The following is an 18,787-nucleotide window of genomic DNA, read 5'->3' on the forward strand; positions in this document are numbered from 1 at the left end:
GTGTCATAGTGCAAAATGATGCTGTAAAAAGAGATATTGTGTTCCTGCTGGATGGCTCTGATAACACCAGAGACGGATTCACAGACATAAAGAGTTTTGTTAAGAACATAGTGGGACGGCTCCATGTTGACGAGGGCCTTGACAGAGTGTCTGTGGTTCAGTTTGCTGACAGACCCACGGTCGGCTTTCATCTAAATTCCCACAAGACAAAGAGCGACAACATGAACGCCATCGATAACTTGGCGCACAAAGGTGGGAGGCGACTCAATGTTGGTGCTGCTCTCCAGTTTGTGAGGCACAGGGTCTTCACGTCGTCCACGGGCAGCAGGAGGCTGGAGGGGGTGCCTCAGACTTTAATCCTCCTCACTAGCCAACCGTCTGCAGACAGTGTGAAAGGACCAGCATTTGCCCTGAAAGAGCATGAAATTGTGGCAGTCGGGGTGGGAGTGGCAGACGCTAACCTTGCAGAATTGGAAATGATTGAATTTAAACCTGGCTTCGCATTCAGGGTCACTGACTTTTCCAGTTTAAACTCAATCCAAACACAAGTTCTCTCTGCACTGAACATACACCAAGACAATCAGGAAACCAAGAATGGGATTTCTGACTTAGTAGGTAAGAAAACCAAATGCAAACAATATTTTATTACTTTAAAACTATTGACGAGTGAAACCTCATTCAGTCACTCACAGGTTGGGATGAAATTGGGAATATTTCTGTTGTTTCTGGTCAGGTAGCGATTATACACACTAAAGCATCCAAATCATTGTTTTCTTTTATTTTTAATTGTTCATCGATCTTCATGCAGTTCTAACATATAACAAAAACATAATTCCTAACAAAGACAGAAATCGTGCGTTTACAACCACTCTTTCTATCCATGTATCGACCAGTTGACACGTTCAGCAGTAAGAGGGACGTAGTGTTTCTCCTTGACGGATCAGACGACTCCAGAAACGGGCTTCCAGCTTTCCGAGAGTTTGTCAGAAGAATGGCAGAAGAGCTGGACGTTGGCAAAGATGGCGTTCGGTTAGCTGTTGTGCAGTACAGTGATGATGCCACGGTTTACTTTAACCTGGCAACCCACCAAACCAAAAAGGCAGTTATCTATGCCATCAGGGCGCTTCGACATAAAGGAGGAAGATCTCGTAACACCGGCGCTGCGCTGGAGTTTGTGCGAAAACATGTTTTTTCGGCGTCCTCTGGCAGCAGGCGCCTGGAGGGAGTCCCTCAGGTCCTGGTCGTGCTGACCGGTGGTACGTCCAGTGACGATATCTCCAGCGCTGCTTTGGACCTGAAGCAAGTTGGAGTTTTTTCTTTCGTCATTGGAATAAAAAGTGCTGACCAGGAGGAACTTGAGAAAATTGCCTCCTCCTCCAGGTTTCTTTTCAACTTTCCTGTCTTCAGTGAACTTCTGTCCATTCAGCCTGAGATGGCTGCATTCATCCAGACTGCAGCACAAACTCAGCCTCCTTCTGGCGTGGGTAAGATTCACAGCCTCCCTGCTTGTTCCTGCTACCAGACTCTGCAGACTTTAATGCCAATGAAACTGCATCATCTTCTCAGATCATCAGTCGATCAGTTTCATGCTTTTTGTTCCTTTTGGAAGATGCAACATCTAGGTTGCATTGTCTCGTTTTGCTCTGAATATTTTTCTTCTCGGACCTTGGAGAGGATTTCTGTTGCTCCTGCAGCTCTTCCTTGAGCCAATGATAAACACATCATTGACTGATTATTATTCATGAATGACTGAATGTAGTGTGAAGCTCTGAGGTTTGCTGGACTTAAAGCGCTATGCAAGCAGTTTCCTTGTGCCGTTTATAGACATATAAAACGTGTTTCTTCTCTCCATCTTTAAGAAAGAGGAATATTCCCTTTGTTTCACAATATTCTTCTTGATTAAACATTTGCCCAAAGTATTTAAGCACTGAATACTTTTTTACTGCAAAAGCTTCTTAGTCTTTCACTCCCAACTGGTTTTGCTCTGCTAAACTGTTTGCAGCACATCTACAGTTTTGTACATTATGTCTAATGGTGAAACTTGCATTCTCTTCTAGTTGAGCTAGAGTCTCCTGAAAGAGACATTGTGTTTCTGTTGGACGGCTCCGATGACACGCTGAGTGGCTTCCCAGCGATGAAAACTTTTGTCCAACAAGTAGTAGAAACCCTCAGTGTTGGTGAAAACAAAGACCGTGTTTCTGTGGTTCAGTACAGCCAAGATCAACAAACACATTTCAGTCTGAACAGCTACACGGACAAACAAGCTGTTCTTAATGCAGTCCGACAGCTGGACCATAGAGGGGGCCAACCCCGAAATACTGGTGCAGCTCTGGAGCAGGTGAGGAGGAACGCTTTCGCAGAATCCTCAGGGAGTCGGCACAAGGACGGAGTCCCTCAGATACTGATTCTGTTGACTGGGGGGAGATCCGCAGACGATGTCACAAGAGCTGCTGCCGATCTGAAAAAGGAAAAAGTTGTTCCTTTCTGTGTGGGAACAAAAACTGCTGACATTTTAGAGCTTCAATCGATTGCTCATAACCCGTCCTATGCCTTCTCTGTTCTTACATTTGATGACATTGGAAGCATTCATCAGCAGCTTGTGTCTTTGGTGCAAAGGGTCCCACGGCAACAGCCCAGAGAAAGAGCACTTAATGTTTTAGGTAAGAACATTTACATTTCTGAATCTGAGCTCAGCAGGCAGTAGCTTAGCCAACCATCCCTTAAAGCACTAATTCATCCCAAATTTGATCCCAAAAACTGGAGCTTCTTAGTAAAATAATGGTCTGTTTTTAAGTCAGTAAAAATATTTTTTACATGTACAAAAAATGTTGTCCAAGGTTGGAATATGTAAAAGGGAAGCCTTAAAGGTCCCCTGCTGGGTCTGACAGCAGGAATCTAATAAGACAGGATGCAGGATCCAGTACAATGCTAACGGTACCAGCTCCGATTCTGGCCAGAGGAGAGGAGATTTTCTGAGCTACATTCAGATAAACTGTTTCACCTAGAAACAATTTGCATTTCTAGGTGAAAAGGTTAATATCTACACTTATTAAGAGTAATGCACCACATCACAGGATATAAACACCAAATCCAGCGACGACTTCACACTCTGATCATTCACAGTTCTGGAAGAAAGGTGATTAGAAATGTTATGTCCTGCATTCCAGTTCATTCTAGTTGTTAAGCAATGCAGCAAGTTCAGTTTATTATAAAAATTGATTTAAGTGTCCAGCAGAGCATCTGAGAGGAAAAAATAAAAAGTTGAATAGACTAACTTTGTCTTTGCACATGTCACACGTTCAAACATTGAATAGCAGTTTGCATCCATCCAGAAGTGCTTAACAAAAGAATAAAAATATATGATAAATATGGACATTGAAGGTTTCTTTAAATATGCTGAAACTGTAAGTAAACGTATTTACAGACTATCAGTGTAGAGACTGTGAACAGGAGTAGATTATGAAACTGACATAAGTTTACCCTAAGTTATTGTGCTAAAGGAGATGAAAACACATTAGCCAAAGAAGTTCTGATGTAGCTACTTTCCCATCCACTGGTGGGTCTGCGCCATCTCTACTTCCTGTTTGCGTCAACATCTGATGAAGTCGCGCTCAGCGTAGCCTCACTGATTCGCCGTAAACCAGTAGATGGAGACGCGCCTAAGAGTTTCCTCTTTCTTCTCTTTTGCGACATTTTTAATGTTTGCTTACAGTTAGCATGACGGTTGAAACATTGCTAGTGAGAAAAGCCATTTGCAAAAACCTACGGGGTTTAAGAAGACAGAAAACAGAGAAGCTCTGATCCAGGAGCGCCTGGTGTTTTCACACCGTGACGGAGCCAACAGAAACCCGCACAGATTAGAAATTAGATTTTTTATTGTTATTTTTGTAAAGTGGTTATGCAACATGCATTGATTCTGTTTGGCCACAAGTCAAATAATTTGGGATTCATAACAGAGAAATGTATCTGTTTGGATTATATGAGATGAAACAGACGCATCCTTCAATCATATTATTGATTATTAAAATATTTGCATTGACTTGAAATGGGGAACAAACTAATCAGTTAGTTTTTAAAGTTTAAGCTACAAGACAGTTTGCAGCAGCCATCTCTGAGGATATGCCTGCAGCCCAGGAAAAAATCCACCAACTCGACTTTTTGCTTCTGTTAAGGTTCCACGCAACAAAGAGAGTTCATGCAACGAGACGTTGTGTTTTTACTGGATTCCTCTGATGAAATGTTGAGTGACTTCACACAAGTGCTTGGCTTTGTTGAGCAGATGGTGGAGAAACTCACTGTGAGTGAGAGGAAAGATCAAGTTTCTGTGGTTCAATACAGCAATGAACCTTCTGTTGAGTTTCTCCTGAACACACACACATCCCAGCACAGTGCTGCCGACAGCTTAAAAGCCATCAGACACAAAGGAGGCAGGTTGCGCAACACAGGTGCAGCTCTGAATTACGTCAAGGAAAATGTTTTCACACCTTCCTCTGGAAGTAGACGCCAACAAGGAGTCCCTCAGACCCTGGTTCTTCTGACCAGCGGACGGTCGAATGACGATGTCAGGAACGCTGCAGAAAGCCTAAAAGAAATTGGTGTGATGATGTTTGTGGTGGGAATAAAGAAAGCAGACATCCTTGAGATGCAGTCCATTTCCCAGGAAGCCAGTCGTGCTTTCCTTGCAGCAGATTCCAGTGACATGTCAGACACTGAACAAGAAATCCTCACATCCATTCAGACGAGTAAGAAGTATGTTGCCACAACAGCATCATATGGTAAGATTCTAACAGCTACACTTCACACTTTGCTCACAGCTTGATGAATGCTTAGCTGGGGTCAGTGGTCATTCGCTGAATCAGCCAACTTGTCTGGTTCATCTGATTACAGATCCCAGCAGCAGAGACATTGTGTTTCTGATTGATGGCTCTGATGATTCTCAGCGAAGATTCCCAGACATCACAGATTTTGTCCAGAGAATAGTGAGAGACTTGAGCATTGGTCCCGACAGCGACCATGTGGCTGTGGTCCAGTACAGCAGCACCGCTGAGATTCATTTTAACCTGAGTCGCTACGTGACTGAGGATGACGTTCTCCAAGCGGTTGATGGTCTGACTCACAAAGGAGGTTATCCGAAAAACATTGGAGCTGCTCTCCAGTATGTGAGAGACTATGTCTTTACTCCAGAGTCAGGAAGTCGGATCCAGCAGGGCGTCCCACAGATACTGATCCTGCTGAGCGGAGGAAGATCTGGGGATGACATAAGAACCTCAGTGAGGATGCTAAAGGAAACGGGTGTTTCTATAGTCGCCATCGGGACTAGTGATGCAGACACCTTAGAGCTACAGACAATATCTCAGGAACCCAGATATGCCCTCTCTGTTACTGACTATGAAGAACTTTCCACTGTCAAGCAGGACGTGTTGTCTTTGTTGAGAGAGCCGTCCCATCATGTGGTGCATTCAGTAGATTTTGGTAAGACCTGCTCCGATTCTGGTTTGGTTTAGAAGAATCAGACTGGAAAGTCGTGAGAAAACCTGACTGCCTTTAACCTATGCTTCTTGTTTTTGTTGCAGATTCAAAGAAAGGTGATGTAGTTTTTCTAATTGATGGCTCATATGACTCAAGAAATGGCTTTGAAGAAATTCGAGCCTTTATTCAAAGAATTGTTGAAAATTTAAACGTGAGTCATAACGGAGACCAAGTAGCTGTAGTTCAATATAGCCGTGACGCCACAGCTAATTTCTACTTGAACTCCTATTCATCTAAGAGCGACGTGCTCAGTTCCATTAGAACGATGAGGCATAAGCTGGGGCAGCCGCTTAACATCGGTAAAGCGCTGGAGTTTGTCAAGGACCATGTCTTTGCTGCGTCGGTGGGAGGCAGAGGAGCCGATCTGGCTTCTCAGCATCTGTACTTGTTTAGTGGTGGTAGGTCTGGAGATGATGTTAGAGGACCAGCACAGACACTGAAAGCCAAGGGGATAAAGACTTTGAGTATTGGGACAAAGAATGCCGATACATTGGAAATGCAAACAGTGTCTTACACACCTGGACATTATTTTTATGTTCCAAACTATGAAAACCTGCAAAGAATTTACACATCTGTGGAAACCAAACTGAGGGACTCACAAGAAACCACTGAGTTCACAACTGGTAAGAAGTAAAATATAAGCGTTCTCAAGATGGCTGATAATTAATGTTCTTTTCAAATTCATGAACTTGTCTATATGTGCTTGTATGCATTTCAGACACTTCTACAGATGTAGAAACAGAACATCAGAAAGCTGATATTGTTTTCCTTCTTGATGGATCCGATAACATGAAACCAAACGAAAGACTAATTTTGGGGTTTGTGACAGACTTTGTCAAGAAGTTAGAGATTGGGCCAAGTAAAGCACAAGTTGCTTTGGTCCAGTACAGCACAGAGCCCACTGCTGACTTTACCTTGAATAAATACTCACTGAAGGAGGACACTTTGAATCACCTGAGCAATGTGAAACTGAAAGGAGGTGGCTCAGTAAACACCGGCAGAGCCATTGATTTTGTGAGGAATACGGTCTTCACTGCTTCATCTGGAAGCCGACTCCAGCAGGGAGTCCCACAGGTACTGATTCTTGCAAGTGGGAGAAAGTCTGAGGATGATATGTTACGCCCAGTGGGAATGTTAAAAAACGCTGGAATTGTTCCATTTGCTGTTGGAGTGGACAGTGCAGACAGGTTTGAGATGGAGCAGTTTGCCCCAGGGGCCTGGTATTTTCTCAAGGAGGCATCTGATTTTCCGCTGGTGAGACAACGGCTGTTGTCAACCACTGCCTCTCTCAGCGGCTCTGTAAGCCCAGGGGTTGGTAAGTGAAAAACTTTCTCTCTCTTAAAAGACAGAACATTCAACTATATCGACTATATTTTGGTTGTGACTATACTTGGTTGTTCAGCAGCACTATCAAAATGTATCTGATGATTCACATTCTTAGGTTCAAGCTCCACAATGAAAAGAGATATTGTATTTCTTATTGATGGATCTGATGACGTCAGGAACACATTCAGCACCATTCGTGAATTCATTGCAAACCTGGTTCAAAGTTTTGATCTAGACCATGAACAGGACAAAGTTGCTTTGGTGCAGTATAGCAACAATGCTGAAATCAGTTTCAGTCTCGATTCCTATGCCACAAAAGACGATGTTCTCCAGCACATTGCGAGCCTTAAGCCAAAAGGTGGCCGACCTCAGTATATTGGGGCAGCTCTACAGTTTGTAAAAGACAAAGTTTTTGTCTCAAACGCTGGTGGACGAAAAAATGAAGGTGCCAAGCAGATACTTGTTGCATTGGCCGGGGGAAGGTCCAGAGATTCACCGCGGGGCCCGGCAACAGCACTAAAACGTGGGGGTGTTGTCATATTGGCAGTTGGATCAAGACAGTCGAATTCAGCTGAAATGCAGGCCATTTCATCTGACACAGACTACACCTACTCTGTCCCTGACTTTGTAAATCTGCCTCGTATTCAACAACTTCTGATGAGGCGTCTTACTGGAATGAAGAGTCAGGAGACGACAGAAGGTAAGGGGGAATGTTTAACCCCTGTATGTAGAAATGGGGTCCAACCGACCCCACACACGTAAAACTTGTATCGTTTGCCACAGTCCTCTACGTTTGCCTCAGTCCTCGCACGCAGAAGGGTTAAAAGTCACATATATACCGTGTTTCCCCGAAAGTAAGACAGTGTCTTACTTTCTTTTTATCCCCAAAAGCCCCACTATGTCTTACTTTCGGGGTATGTCTTATATTGGAAAAAAATTGTCAAATTTTTTGTTTGAAGAGTTTGGAGAGGGGGACGGCGCGGTGACGTATAGAGAGGGGGACGGCGCGGTGACGTATAGAGAGGGGGACGGCGCGGTGACGTATAGAGAGGGGGACGGCGCGGTGACGTATGGAGAGGGGACGGCGCGGTGACGTATAGAGAGGGGGACGGCGCGGTGACGTATAGAGAGGGGGACGGCGCGGTGACGAGAGGGGACGGCGCGGTGACGTATAGAGAGGGGGACGGCGCGGTGACGTATAGAGAGGGGGACGGCGCGGTGACGTATGGAGAGGGGGACGGCGCGGTGACGTATGGAGAGGGGGACGGCGCGGTGACGTATGGAGAGGGGGACGGCGCGGTGACGTATAGAGAGGGGACGGCGCGGTGACGTATGGAGAGGGGACGCGCGGTGACGTATAGAGAGGGGACGGCGCGGTGACGTATAGAGAGGGGACGGCGCGGTGACGTATGGAGAGGGACGGCGCGGTGACGTATGGGGGACGGCGCGGTGACGTATGAGAGAGGGGACGGCGGGTGACGTATGGGGGACGGCGCGGTGACGTATGGAGAGGGGGACGGCGCGGTGACGTATAGAGAGGGGGACGGCGCAGTGACGTGTGGAGAGGGGAACGGCGCGGTGACGTGTGGAGAGGGGGACGGCGCGGTGACTATAGAGAGGACGGGCGCGGTGACGTATGGAGAGGGGACGGCGCGGGGACGTATGGAGAGGGGGACGGCGCGGTGACGTATAGAGAGGGGGACGGCGCGGTGACGTGTGGAGAAGGGGACGGCGCGGTGACGTATGGAGAGGGGAACGGCGCGGTGACGTATGGAGAGGGGGACGGCGCGGTGACGTATAGAGAGGGGGACGGCGCGGTGACGTATGGAGAGGGGAACGGCGCGGTGACGTGTGGAGAGGGGGACGGCGCGGTGAGGTTTAGAGAGGGGGACGGCGCGGTGACGTATGGAGAGGGGAACGGCGCGGTGACGTGTGGAGAGGGGGACGGCGCGGTGACGTATAGAGAGGGGGACGGCGCGGTGACGTATAGAGAGGGGGACGGCGCGGTGACGTGTGGAGAGGGGGACGGCGCGGTGACGTGTGGAGAGGGGGACGGCGCGGTGACGTATGGAGAGGGGGACGGCGCGGTGACGTATGGAGAGGGGGACGGTGCGGACGTGGGCAGGAGGCGGCGCGCAGCTTGATGAGAGGGAGGCGGCAATACCCCCGTGTTTCCCCGAAAGTAAGGCATAACATATGTCTTATGTCTTACTTTCGGGGTACGGCTTATATTAGCCGATCCCCCTGAAACCCCCGATACGTCTTACTATCGGGGAAACACGGTACATAGTGGTGTGAAAAGTGTTTGCACCTTACTGATTTCTTATTTTTTGCCAGTTTGTCAAACTTCAGTGTTTCAGAACATCAAACCAATTTAAATATTAGTCAAAGACAACAAGTAACACGACATGCAGTTTTTAGATGGTGTTTTTAAACCTGCATGGCCCCCATTGAAGCACAAAATGATTTATCACACCTGAGCTCCAAGCCTGACTACTCATCTGTTCTCAAGACATCACTTAAAACTAGGGATGCACCGACCCGCAGGTTTCACTCCCGATACCAATACAGATATCTGAGGTTTAGTATCTGCCAGTACCAAACCAATGCAGAAAAACTGCTGAATTGACTTTAAAAGGTTTTTAAACCAAACAGAAATGTAGTGAATTGCAAATTTATTTCATAGCTCAGTAAAATATACTACAATATACCAACATCTTCACAAGATTCAGTTGTAACTGAACAACCTTAATTTGTTCAGTAAATGCAATTAGAGCATAACAGTCAATGTAAAATAAAAAAAACCCAAACTTGACAAATACAATGGGTTGACTACCGGGGGCAGACATGCAAATAGAAACTGCATCAAACTTTCTGTCACATGCTTCAGAAAGTGCAATTAAAAACATATCGTAAAATAAATAAATGGAGGAGGAAAGGGCAGAAATAATATTTGTTTGAACCAAAATATAGCCATAAAATATAAATATTATCCACCCATTTGTACCAGATGTATTTAAATAACATGCAGAGCATCATAAGCAGGCTAAATCGTAAAAAAACAAAGATCAGTATCGATACTGTGCTGGACACGGAATCGAATTGCCCCATCACTCCTGCCTACAGGTACGACTTCACCTGTAAATACATATTTTTGAAGTTTTGAGCTTTTGTTCCATCTTCCAACAAGGCTGCGAGTTTCTGTCCTGTTAGCCTTGTTAGCAGGCTGGTGACCAGCTAACAAGGGATTCCCTCAAAAAAGCAGAAGGAAATAATAAAACATGTTAGACAATGTTTTCTTCAATCCCAAAGGAAAATGTAATAAATATTTTATTGTAGGTGATACAGCTTTAGCAGTGCAGCCCAGGAACGGTCAGACCTACATATGTGTGCCAGTGGCATGCTATGTATTGTAATAATGTTTCAAAAGTAATAAAATCTCTGAAACTCACCCTGAAAAACCAAAACACATTCCTCCAGACATAAATTCCTCGATCACATTTGTAGTTCTGGCGCTGTTTTCTTTCCACGGGTATCTTTCTCGTGGATGTTGACGTCTCTGACGTATCTTCTTGTCCGACGCCCGTTACCGGTGTAGGTTGAGTGATGCGTTGGAGATGTTAATGAGCCATGTGAAAACTTCAAACTTGACTCTTACTGACCAGAAGCAAAATAAGGTTTGAGTGGTGAATTAAGCCTAGTGTAACAGACAGCTCTGGATTTTCCCTCTGTATCCCCTGAAACTGTGCAGCTGTCAGATAGGAGCCGATGTTACGGCAGGAACGGTACTACAGGTATTGGCTTTTCATACTGATACTAATATCGGATCGGCCCATTTCTATTTGAAATGGGGCCTTCCTGACAAAGTGAAAAACACTAACATATACTCAACAGCTGGACATCATGTTTACATCCAAATAAATTAATAAACAAATGAGAGAGAAGGCAATTGATGTCTGTCAGGAATAAAAAGGCATTTCTAAAGCTTCGGAAAGCTTTAGACCAAAGTGAGGCCGGTATACAAACATGGACGGAACAAGTAACAGTGAAGAACTGTTCAAGCAGTAACTGGCAGATGAGGTACTCACACAGGAAGTCACAAAAAACCCTACAACAAAATCCAGAAGACTGCAATCCCCACAGATAGGGTCAGAGGTCAAGCTTCTGCTATAACAAACTGCGGAAAAATGGCCTGCATGGCAGAGTTAAAAAATGAAGACCACTGGTGAGCACAAAATGATGAAGACTCACCAAATTTTTCCGGAAAAGAACTTCTCCATTTACTAGGTTTAAATAGGAATAATTTTTTCACACAAGAAAATATGGGGTTGGATTTTTATCACATGAAAAAAACCCCAATTATTACCATAATTTTAAACTGATTAGGTGTTCTGAAACAATGTCAGAGAAATATGTAAAAAAAAAAAAAAAAGAAAAAGAAGGAAGGAGAAACACTTTTTCACATCACTGCAAATATGGATGAGCTGAAAGTGAGATTTAAGATTTTATTTCCAGCTAGGTCAAAAGTCCACAAACTGACATACATGAGTTTCACTAGCACTGATAAAATAAGGTGTCTTTGGAGGCCAGCTTTTATTATCTGACTTACATAGGGGCAGAATTTGCTACTTCACCCTGAATTTGTCTTATGTTCCCTAGTGGTGCGACAGCAGCCAGCAGGAAGGGATGTGGTGTTCTTGCTGGATGGATCTGATGCCACTAGAACTGGATTCCCAGCAATGCGAGACTTTGTCCAAAGGGTAGTAGAGACACTCAGTGTAGATGACAACAAAGACCGTGTCTCAGTGGTTCAGTACAGCAGGGATCCAGCTGTCCAGTTCTATTTGAACACGTACACGACGAAAGGCCAGATCCTTGATGCTGTCAGGGGTTTGAGGCACAAAGGCGGAAGACCCCTCAATACGGGAGCAGCTCTCCAGTACTTGAGGGATAACGTTTTCACTTCCTCTGCCGGAAGCAGGAAGCCGGAAGGACTTCCACAGGTCCTAGTATTGCTAAGTGGCGGAAAATCATTCGACAGTGTTGACGGACCAGCCGCTGACCTCAAACGGAGCGGTGTCTTGATCTTTGCAATTGGAAGTAGAGGATCTGACAGCAGAGAATTACAGAAAGTATCTCACGATCCCAGTTATGCTCTGTCTGTGTCCGAATTCACTGACCTTCCCAGTGTCCAGCAGCAGCTGCAGGCCTCTGTGGAGGCTGTGGTTGTTGACGTCACCCCTGAGTCACCAACTGTACTCGGTATGTTTTCAAGCATGCTCCTCGTAAGGTGACCTACGCAGTTGCCCGTCTCAATTCTAAGCACATGTAGACATAGAAATGATGTTTTATACATGCTTAGTTCCCAGTTTGCCTGATGTGATGATCATGCCATGTTTAGCTTCTGGAAGGAGTGAGACAGCTTAGGACATATTGTCATTTCAAGACATTTGACAGGGATCCCGAGAGGCATCTTTGATCAAAGGTTTTGACTCTTTTGCCTTCCCTTCTTTTCTCAGTTGACACTGCCAAAAAGGACATTGTATTCCTTCTCGATGGTTCTGACGGCACGAGGAATGGCTTCCCTGCCATGCGTGATTTTGTCGAAAAAGTGGTGGAAAAGCTGAATGTGGGAGAAAACAAAGACCGTGTTTCTGTGGTCCAATTCAGCAGGGAAGCTGAAGTCAATTTTTATCTTAACACGTACAATACAAGAGAGGATATTGTGGATGCGATCAGAGGGCTGAGACACAGAGGAGGAAGACCCCTAAACACCGGGGCAGCCCTCCAATATGTCAGGGACAATGTCTTTACAACCTCCTCGGGGAGTAGACATCGACAAGGTGTCAAACAAATGTTGATCCTGCTAACCGGAGGAAGGTCTTTTGACAATGTTGACGCCCCAGCCTCTGCTCTCAAACAGCAGGGCGTCATTGTGATTGGTATTGGAACAAGGACCTCTGACAGTAGAGAGCTGCAGAAGGCATCTTTGATCAAAGGTTTTGACTCTTTTGCCTTCCCTTCTTTTCTCAGTTGACACTGCCAAAAAGGACATTGTATTCCTTCTCGATGGTTCTGACGGCACGAGGAATGGCTTCCCTGCCATGCGTGATTTTGTCGAAAAAGTGGTGGAAAAGCTGAATGTGGGAGAAAACAAAGACCGTGTTTCTGTGGTCCAATTCAGCAGGGAAGCTGAAGTCAATTTTTATCTTAACACGTACAATACAAGAGAGGATATTGTGGATGCGATCAGAGGGCTGAGACACAGAGGAGGAAGACCCCTAAACACCGGGGCAGCCCTCCAATATGTCAGGGACAATGTCTTTACAACCTCCTCGGGGAGTAGACATCGACAAGGTGTCAAACAAATGTTGATCCTGCTAACCGGAGGAAGGTCTTTTGACAATGTTGACGCCCCAGCCTCTGCTCTCAAACAGCAGGGCGTCATTGTGATTGGTATTGGAACAAGGACCTCTGACAGTAGAGAGCTGCAGAAGTTATCATATGAGCCTTCTTATGCGCTATCAGTCTCTGAATTCACCGACCTCCCTAGTGTCCAAACACAGCTCTCTTCTGTCATGAGCGCAACACTAGCACCTTTGACACCAACAGTGACGGGTAAGAAAGTGACACATACTTTGTAGGATGTTGTTTGAAGTCAGTCCATGTATAAATTTCCCAGCCTAGGTCAAAAGTCCACAAACTGACATACATGAGTTTCACTAGCACTGATAAAATAAGGTATCTTTGGAGGCCAGCTTTTATTATCTGACTTACATAGTGGTAGAATTTGCTACTTCACTGAATTTGTCTTATGTTCCCTAGTGGTGCGACAGCAGCCAGCAGGAAGGGATGTGGTGTTCTTGCTGGATGGATCTGATGCCACTAGAACTGGATTCCCAGCAATGCGAGACTTTGTCCAAATGGTAGTAGAGACACTCAGTGTAGATGACAACAAAGACCGTGTCTCAGTGGTTCAGTACAGCAGGGATCCAGCTGTCCAGTTCTATTTGAACACGTACACGACGAAAGGCCAGATCCTTGATGCTGTCAGGGGTTTGAGGCACAAAGGCGGAAGACCCCTCAATACGGGAGCAGCTCTCCAGTACTTGAGGGATAACGTTTTCACTTCCTCTGCCGGAAGCAGGAAGCCGGAAGGACTTCCACAGGTCCTAGTATTGCTAAGTGGCGGAAAATCATTCGACAGTGTTGACGGACCAGCCGCTGACCTCAAACGGAGCGGTGTCTTGATCTTTGCAATTGGAAGTAGAGGATCTGACAGCAGAGAATTACAGAAAGTATCTCACGATCCCAGTTATGCTCTGTCTGTGTCCGAATTCACTGACCTTCCCAGTGTCCAGCAGCAGCTGCAGGCCTCTGTGGAGGCTGTGGTTGTTGACGTCACCCCTGAGTCACCAACTGTACTCGGTATGTTTTCAAGCATGCTCCTCGTAAGGTGACCTACGCAGTTGCCCGTCTCAATTCTAAGCACATGTAGACATAGAAATGATGTTTATACATGCTAGTTCCCAGTTTGCCTGATGTGATGATCATGCCATGTTTAGCTTCTGCAAGGAGTGAGACAGCTTAGGACATATTGTCATTTCAAGACATTTGACAGGGATCCCGAGAGGCATCTTTGATCAAAGGTTTTGACTATTTGCCTTCCCTTCTTTCTCAGTTGACACTGCCAAAAAGGACATTGTATTCCTTCTCGATGGTTCTGACGGCACGAGGAATGGCTTCCCTGCCATGCGTGATTTTGTCGAAAAAGTGGTGGAACAGCTGAATGTGGGAGAAAACAAAGACCGTGTTTCTGTGGTCCAATTCAGCAGGGAAGCTGAAGTCAATTTTTATCTTAACACGTACAATACAAGAGAGGATATTGTGGATGCGATCAGAGGGCTGAGACACAGAGGAGGAAGACCCCTAAACACCGGGGCAGCCCTCCAATATGTCAGGGACAATGTCTTTACAACCTCCTCGGGGAGTAGACATCGACAAGGTGTCAAACAAATGTTGATCCTGCTAACCGGAGGAAGGTCTTTTGACAATGTTGACGCCCCAGCCTCTGCTCTCAAACAGCAGGGCGTCATTGTGATTGGTATTGGAACAAGGACCTCTGACAGTAGAGAGCTGCAGAAGTTATCATATGAGCCTTCTTATGCGCTATCAGTCTCTGAATTCACCGACCTCCCTAGTGTCCAAACACAGCTCTCTTCTGTCATGAGCGCACACTAGCACCTTTGACACAACAGTGACGGTAAGAAAGTGACACATACTTTGTAGGATGTTGTTGAGTCAGTTCATGTATAAATTTCCCAGCCTAGGTCAAAAGTCCACAAACTGACAACATGAGTTTCACTAGCACTGATAAAATAAGGTATCTTTGGAGGCCAGCTTTTATTATCTGACTTACATAGGGGCAGAATTTGCTACTTCACTGAATTTGTCTTATGTTCCCTAGTGGTGCGACAGCAGCCAGCAGGAAGGGATGTGGTGTTCTTGCTGGATGGATCCGATGGCACTAGAACTGGATTCCCAGCAATGCGAGACTTTGTCCAAAGGGTAGTAGAGACACTCAGTGTAGATGACAACAAAGACCGTGTCTCAGTGGTTCAGTACAGCAGGGATCCAGCTGTCCAGTTCTATTTGAACACGTACACGACGAAAGGCCAGATCCTTGATGCTGTCAGGGGTTTGAGGCACAAAGGCGGAAGACCCCTCAATACGGGAGCAGCTCTCCAGTACTTGAGGGATAACGTTTTCACTTCCTCTGCCGGAAGCAGGAAGCCGGAAGGACTTCCACAGGTCCTAGTATTGCTAAGTGGCGGAAAATCATTCGACAGTGTTGACGGACCAGCCGCTGACCTCAAACGGAGCGGTGTCTTGATCTTTGCAATTGGAAGTAGAGGATCTGACAGCAGAGAATTACAGAAAGTATCTCACGATCCCAGTTATGCTCTGTCTGTGTCCGAATTCACTGACCTTCCCAGTGTCCAGCAGCAGCTGCAGGCCTCTGTGGAGGCTGTGGTTGTTGACGTCACCCCTGAGTCACCAACTGTACTCGGTATGTTTTCAAGCATGCTCCTCGTAAGGTGACCTACGCAGTTGCCCGTCTCAATTCTAAGCACATGTAGACATAGAAATGATGTTTTATACATGCTAGTTCCCAGTTTGCCTGATGTGATGATCATGCCATGTTTAGCTTCTGAAGGAGTGAGACAGCTTAGGACATATTGTCATTTCAAGACATTTGACAGGGATCCCGAGAGGCATCTTTGATCAAAGGTTTTGACTTTTTGCCTTCCCTTCTTTTCTCAGTTGACACTGCCAAAAAGGACATTGTATTCCTTCTCGATGGTTCTGACGGCACGAGGAATGGCTTCCCTGCCATGCGTGATTTTGTCGAAAAAGTGGTGGAACAGCTGAATGTGGGAGAAAACAAAGACCGTGTTTCTGTGGTCCAATTCAGCAGGGAAGCTGAAGTCAATTTTTATCTTAACACGTACAATACAAGAGAGGATATTGTGGATGCGATCAGAGGGCTGAGACACAGAGGAGGAAGACCCCTAAACACCGGGGCAGCCCTCCAATATGTCAGGGACAATGTCTTTACAAACTCCTCGGGGAGTAGACATCGACAAGGTGTCAAACAAATGTTGATCCTGCTAACCGGAGGAAGGTCTTTTGACAATGTTGACGCCCCAGCCTCTGCTCTCAAACAGCAGGGCGTCATTGTGATTGGTATTGGAACAAGGACCTCTGACAGCAGAGAGCTGCAGAAGTTATCATATGAGCCTTCTTATGCGCTATCAGTCTCTGAATTCACCGACCTCCCTAGTGTCCAAACACAGCTCTCTTCTGTCATGAGCGCAACACTAGCACCTTTGACACCAACAGTGACGGTAAGAAAGTGACACATACTTTGTAGGATGTTGTTGAAGTCAGTCATGTATAAATTTCCCAGCCTAGGTCAAAAGTCCACAAACTGACATACATGAGTTTCACTAGCACTGATAAAATAAGGTGTCTTTGGAGGCCAGCTTTTATTATCTGACTTACATAGGGGCAGAATTTGCTACTTCACTGAATTTGTCTTATGTTCCCTAGTGGTGCGACAGCAGCCAGCAGGAAGGGATGTGGTGTTCTTGCTGGATGGATCCGATGGCACTAGAACTGGATTCCCAGCAATGCGAGACTTTGTCCAAAGGGTAGTAGAGACACTCAGTGTAGATGACAACAAAGACCGTGTCTCAGTGGTTCAGTACAGCAGGGATCCAGCTGTCCAGTTCTATTTGAACACGTACACGACGAAAGGCCAGATCCTTGATGCTGTCAGGGGTTTGAGGCACAAAGGCGGAAGACCCCTCAATACGGGAGCAGCTCTCCAGTACTTGAGGGATAACGTTTTCACTTCCTCTGCCGGAAGCAGGAAGCCGGAAGGACTTCCACAGGTCCTAGTATTGCTAAGTGGCGGAAAATCATTCGACAGTGTTGACGGACCAGCCGCTGACCTCAAACGGAGCGGTGTCTTGATCTTTGCAATTGGAAGTAGAGGATCTGACAGCAGAGAATTACAGAAAGTATCTCACGATCCCAGTTATGCTCTGTCTGTGTCCGAATTCACTGACCTTCCCAGTGTCCAGCAGCAGCTGCAGGCCTCTGTGGAGGCTGTGGTTGTTGACGTCACCCCTGAGTCACCAACTGTACTCGGTATGTTTTCAAGCATGCTCCTCGTAAGGTGACCTACGCAGTTGCCCGTCTCAATTAAAAGCACATGTAGACATAGAAATGATGTTTTATACATGCATAGTTCCCAGTTTGCCTGATGTGATGATCATGCCATGTTTAGCTTCTGCAAGGAGTGAGACAGCTTAGGACATATTGTCATTTCAAGACATTTGACAGGGATCCCGAGAGGCATCTTTGATCAAAGGTTTTGACTATTTTGCCTTCCCTTCTTTTCTCAGTTGACACTGCCAAAAAGGACATTGTATTCCTTCTCGATGGTTCTGACGGCACGAGGAATGGCTTCCCTGCCATGCGTGATTTTGTCGAAAAAGTGGTGGAACAGCTGAATGTGGGAGAAAACAAAGACCGTGTTTCTGTGGTCCAATTCAGCAGGGAAGCTGAAGTCAATTTTTATCTTAACACGTACAATACAAGAGAGGATATTGTGGATGCGATCAGAGGGCTGAGACACAGAGGAGGAAGACCCCTAAACACCGGGGCAGCCCTCCAATATGTCAGGGACAATGTCTTTACAAACTCCTCGGGGAGTAGACATCGACAAGGTGTCAAACAAATGTTGATCCTGCTAACCGGAGGAAGGTCTTTTGACAATGTTGACGCCCCAGCCTCTGCTCTCAAACAGCAGGGCGTCATTGTGATTGGTATTGGAACAAGGACCTCTGACAGCAGAGAGCTGCAGAAGTTATCATATGAGCCTTCTTATGCGCTATCAGTCTCTGAATTCACCGACCTCCCTAGTGTCCAAACACAGCTCTCTTCTGTCATGAGCGCAACACTAGCACCTTTGACACCAACAGTGACGGGTAAGAAAGTGACACATACTTTGTAGGATGTTGTTTGAAGTCAGTCCATGTATAAATTTCCCAGCCTAGGTCAAAAGTCCACAAACTGACATACATGAGTTTCACTAGCACTGATAAAATAAGGTATCTTTGGAGGCCAGCTTTTATTGTCTGACTTACATAGGGGCAGAATTTGCTACTTCACTGAATTTGTCTTATGTTCCCTAGTGGTGCGACAGCAGCCAGCAGGAAGGGATGTGGTGTTCTTGCTGGATGGATCCGATGGCACTAGAACTGGATTCCCAGCAATGCGAGACTTTGTCCAAAGGGTAGTAGAGACACTCAGTGTAGATGACAACAAAGACCGTGTCTCAGTGGTTCAGTACAGCAGGGAT

At 46.0% G+C, this 18,787-nt stretch overlaps 4 protein-coding genes across 14 annotated transcripts in view; all 4 read left to right on the top strand.

Moving 5' to 3' along the window:
- Window positions 1-18,787, top strand: part of col6a3 (collagen, type VI, alpha 3) — a 71,315-nt gene that overhangs the window by 20,971 nt on the left and 31,557 nt on the right. For 10 of the 11 annotated variants that reach the window (XM_081604809.1, XM_081604810.1, XM_081604812.1 and 7 more), the window contains one exon: window positions 10-615. The exons of the other annotated variant lie outside the window; for it this stretch is intronic. In XM_081604809.1, the coding sequence (XP_081460935.1) occupies window positions 10-615 (606 nt within the window). The remainder of the gene's footprint in view (window positions 1-9; window positions 616-18,787) is intronic. 11 annotated transcript variants of the gene reach the window in all.
- Window positions 7,014-12,838, top strand: LOC145554350 (collagen alpha-3(VI) chain-like; the record flags this gene model as incomplete). Its single annotated transcript, XM_081613921.1, has 3 exons — window positions 7,014-7,555; window positions 11,515-12,117; window positions 12,375-12,838. Coding segments are annotated over exons 1-3 (1,191 nt in total), but the record flags the coding sequence as incomplete, so codon positions are not given.
- On the top strand, window positions 12,861-15,096 carry LOC145554354 (collagen alpha-3(VI) chain-like). Its single transcript, XM_081613925.1, has 3 exons — window positions 12,861-13,473; window positions 13,681-14,283; window positions 14,537-15,096. Exons 1-3 carry the CDS (start codon window positions 12,960-12,962, stop codon window positions 15,094-15,096), a joined length of 1,677 nt encoding a protein of 558 aa, XP_081470051.1. The 5' UTR covers window positions 12,861-12,959.
- LOC145554360 (collagen alpha-3(VI) chain-like) lies at window positions 15,289-18,725 on the top strand. Its single transcript, XM_081613938.1, has 6 exons — window positions 15,289-15,925; window positions 16,180-16,763; window positions 16,969-17,069; window positions 17,498-17,571; window positions 17,829-17,938; window positions 18,621-18,725. Exons 1-6 carry the CDS (start codon window positions 15,403-15,405, stop codon window positions 18,723-18,725), a joined length of 1,497 nt encoding a protein of 498 aa, XP_081470064.1. The 5' UTR covers window positions 15,289-15,402.

The sequence above is a fragment of the Poecilia reticulata genome, chromosome 2 (genome assembly GCF_904066995.2).
Source record: "Poecilia reticulata chromosome 2, P_reticulata-male-v2, whole genome shotgun sequence".
NCBI classification, from domain to species: Eukaryota; Metazoa; Chordata; class Actinopteri; order Cyprinodontiformes; family Poeciliidae; genus Poecilia; species Poecilia reticulata.

What these genes read in the sequence shown, in the direction of transcription:
- LOC145554360 (XM_081613938.1), top strand. Translation starts at nt 15,403, where the DNA reads ATGCGAGACTTTGTCCAAAGGGTAGTAGAGACACTCAGTGTAGATGAC. An exon ending in TGAGTCACCAACTGTACTCG is followed by an intron (nt 15,926 to 16,179) that starts GTATGTTTTCAA and finishes TTCTTTTCTCAG; the next exon opens with TTGACACTGCCAAAAAGGAC. An exon ending in CTTTGACACCAACAGTGACG is followed by an intron (nt 16,764 to 16,968) that starts GTAAGAAAGTGA and finishes TATGTTCCCTAG; the next exon opens with TGGTGCGACAGCAGCCAGCA.
- LOC145554354 (XM_081613925.1), top strand. Translation starts at nt 12,960, where the DNA reads ATGCGTGATTTTGTCGAAAAAGTGGTGGAAAAGCTGAATGTGGGAGAA. An exon ending in TTTGACACCAACAGTGACGG is followed by an intron (nt 13,474 to 13,680) that starts GTAAGAAAGTGA and finishes TATGTTCCCTAG; the next exon opens with TGGTGCGACAGCAGCCAGCA. An exon ending in TGAGTCACCAACTGTACTCG is followed by an intron (nt 14,284 to 14,536) that starts GTATGTTTTCAA and finishes CTTCTTTCTCAG; the next exon opens with TTGACACTGCCAAAAAGGAC.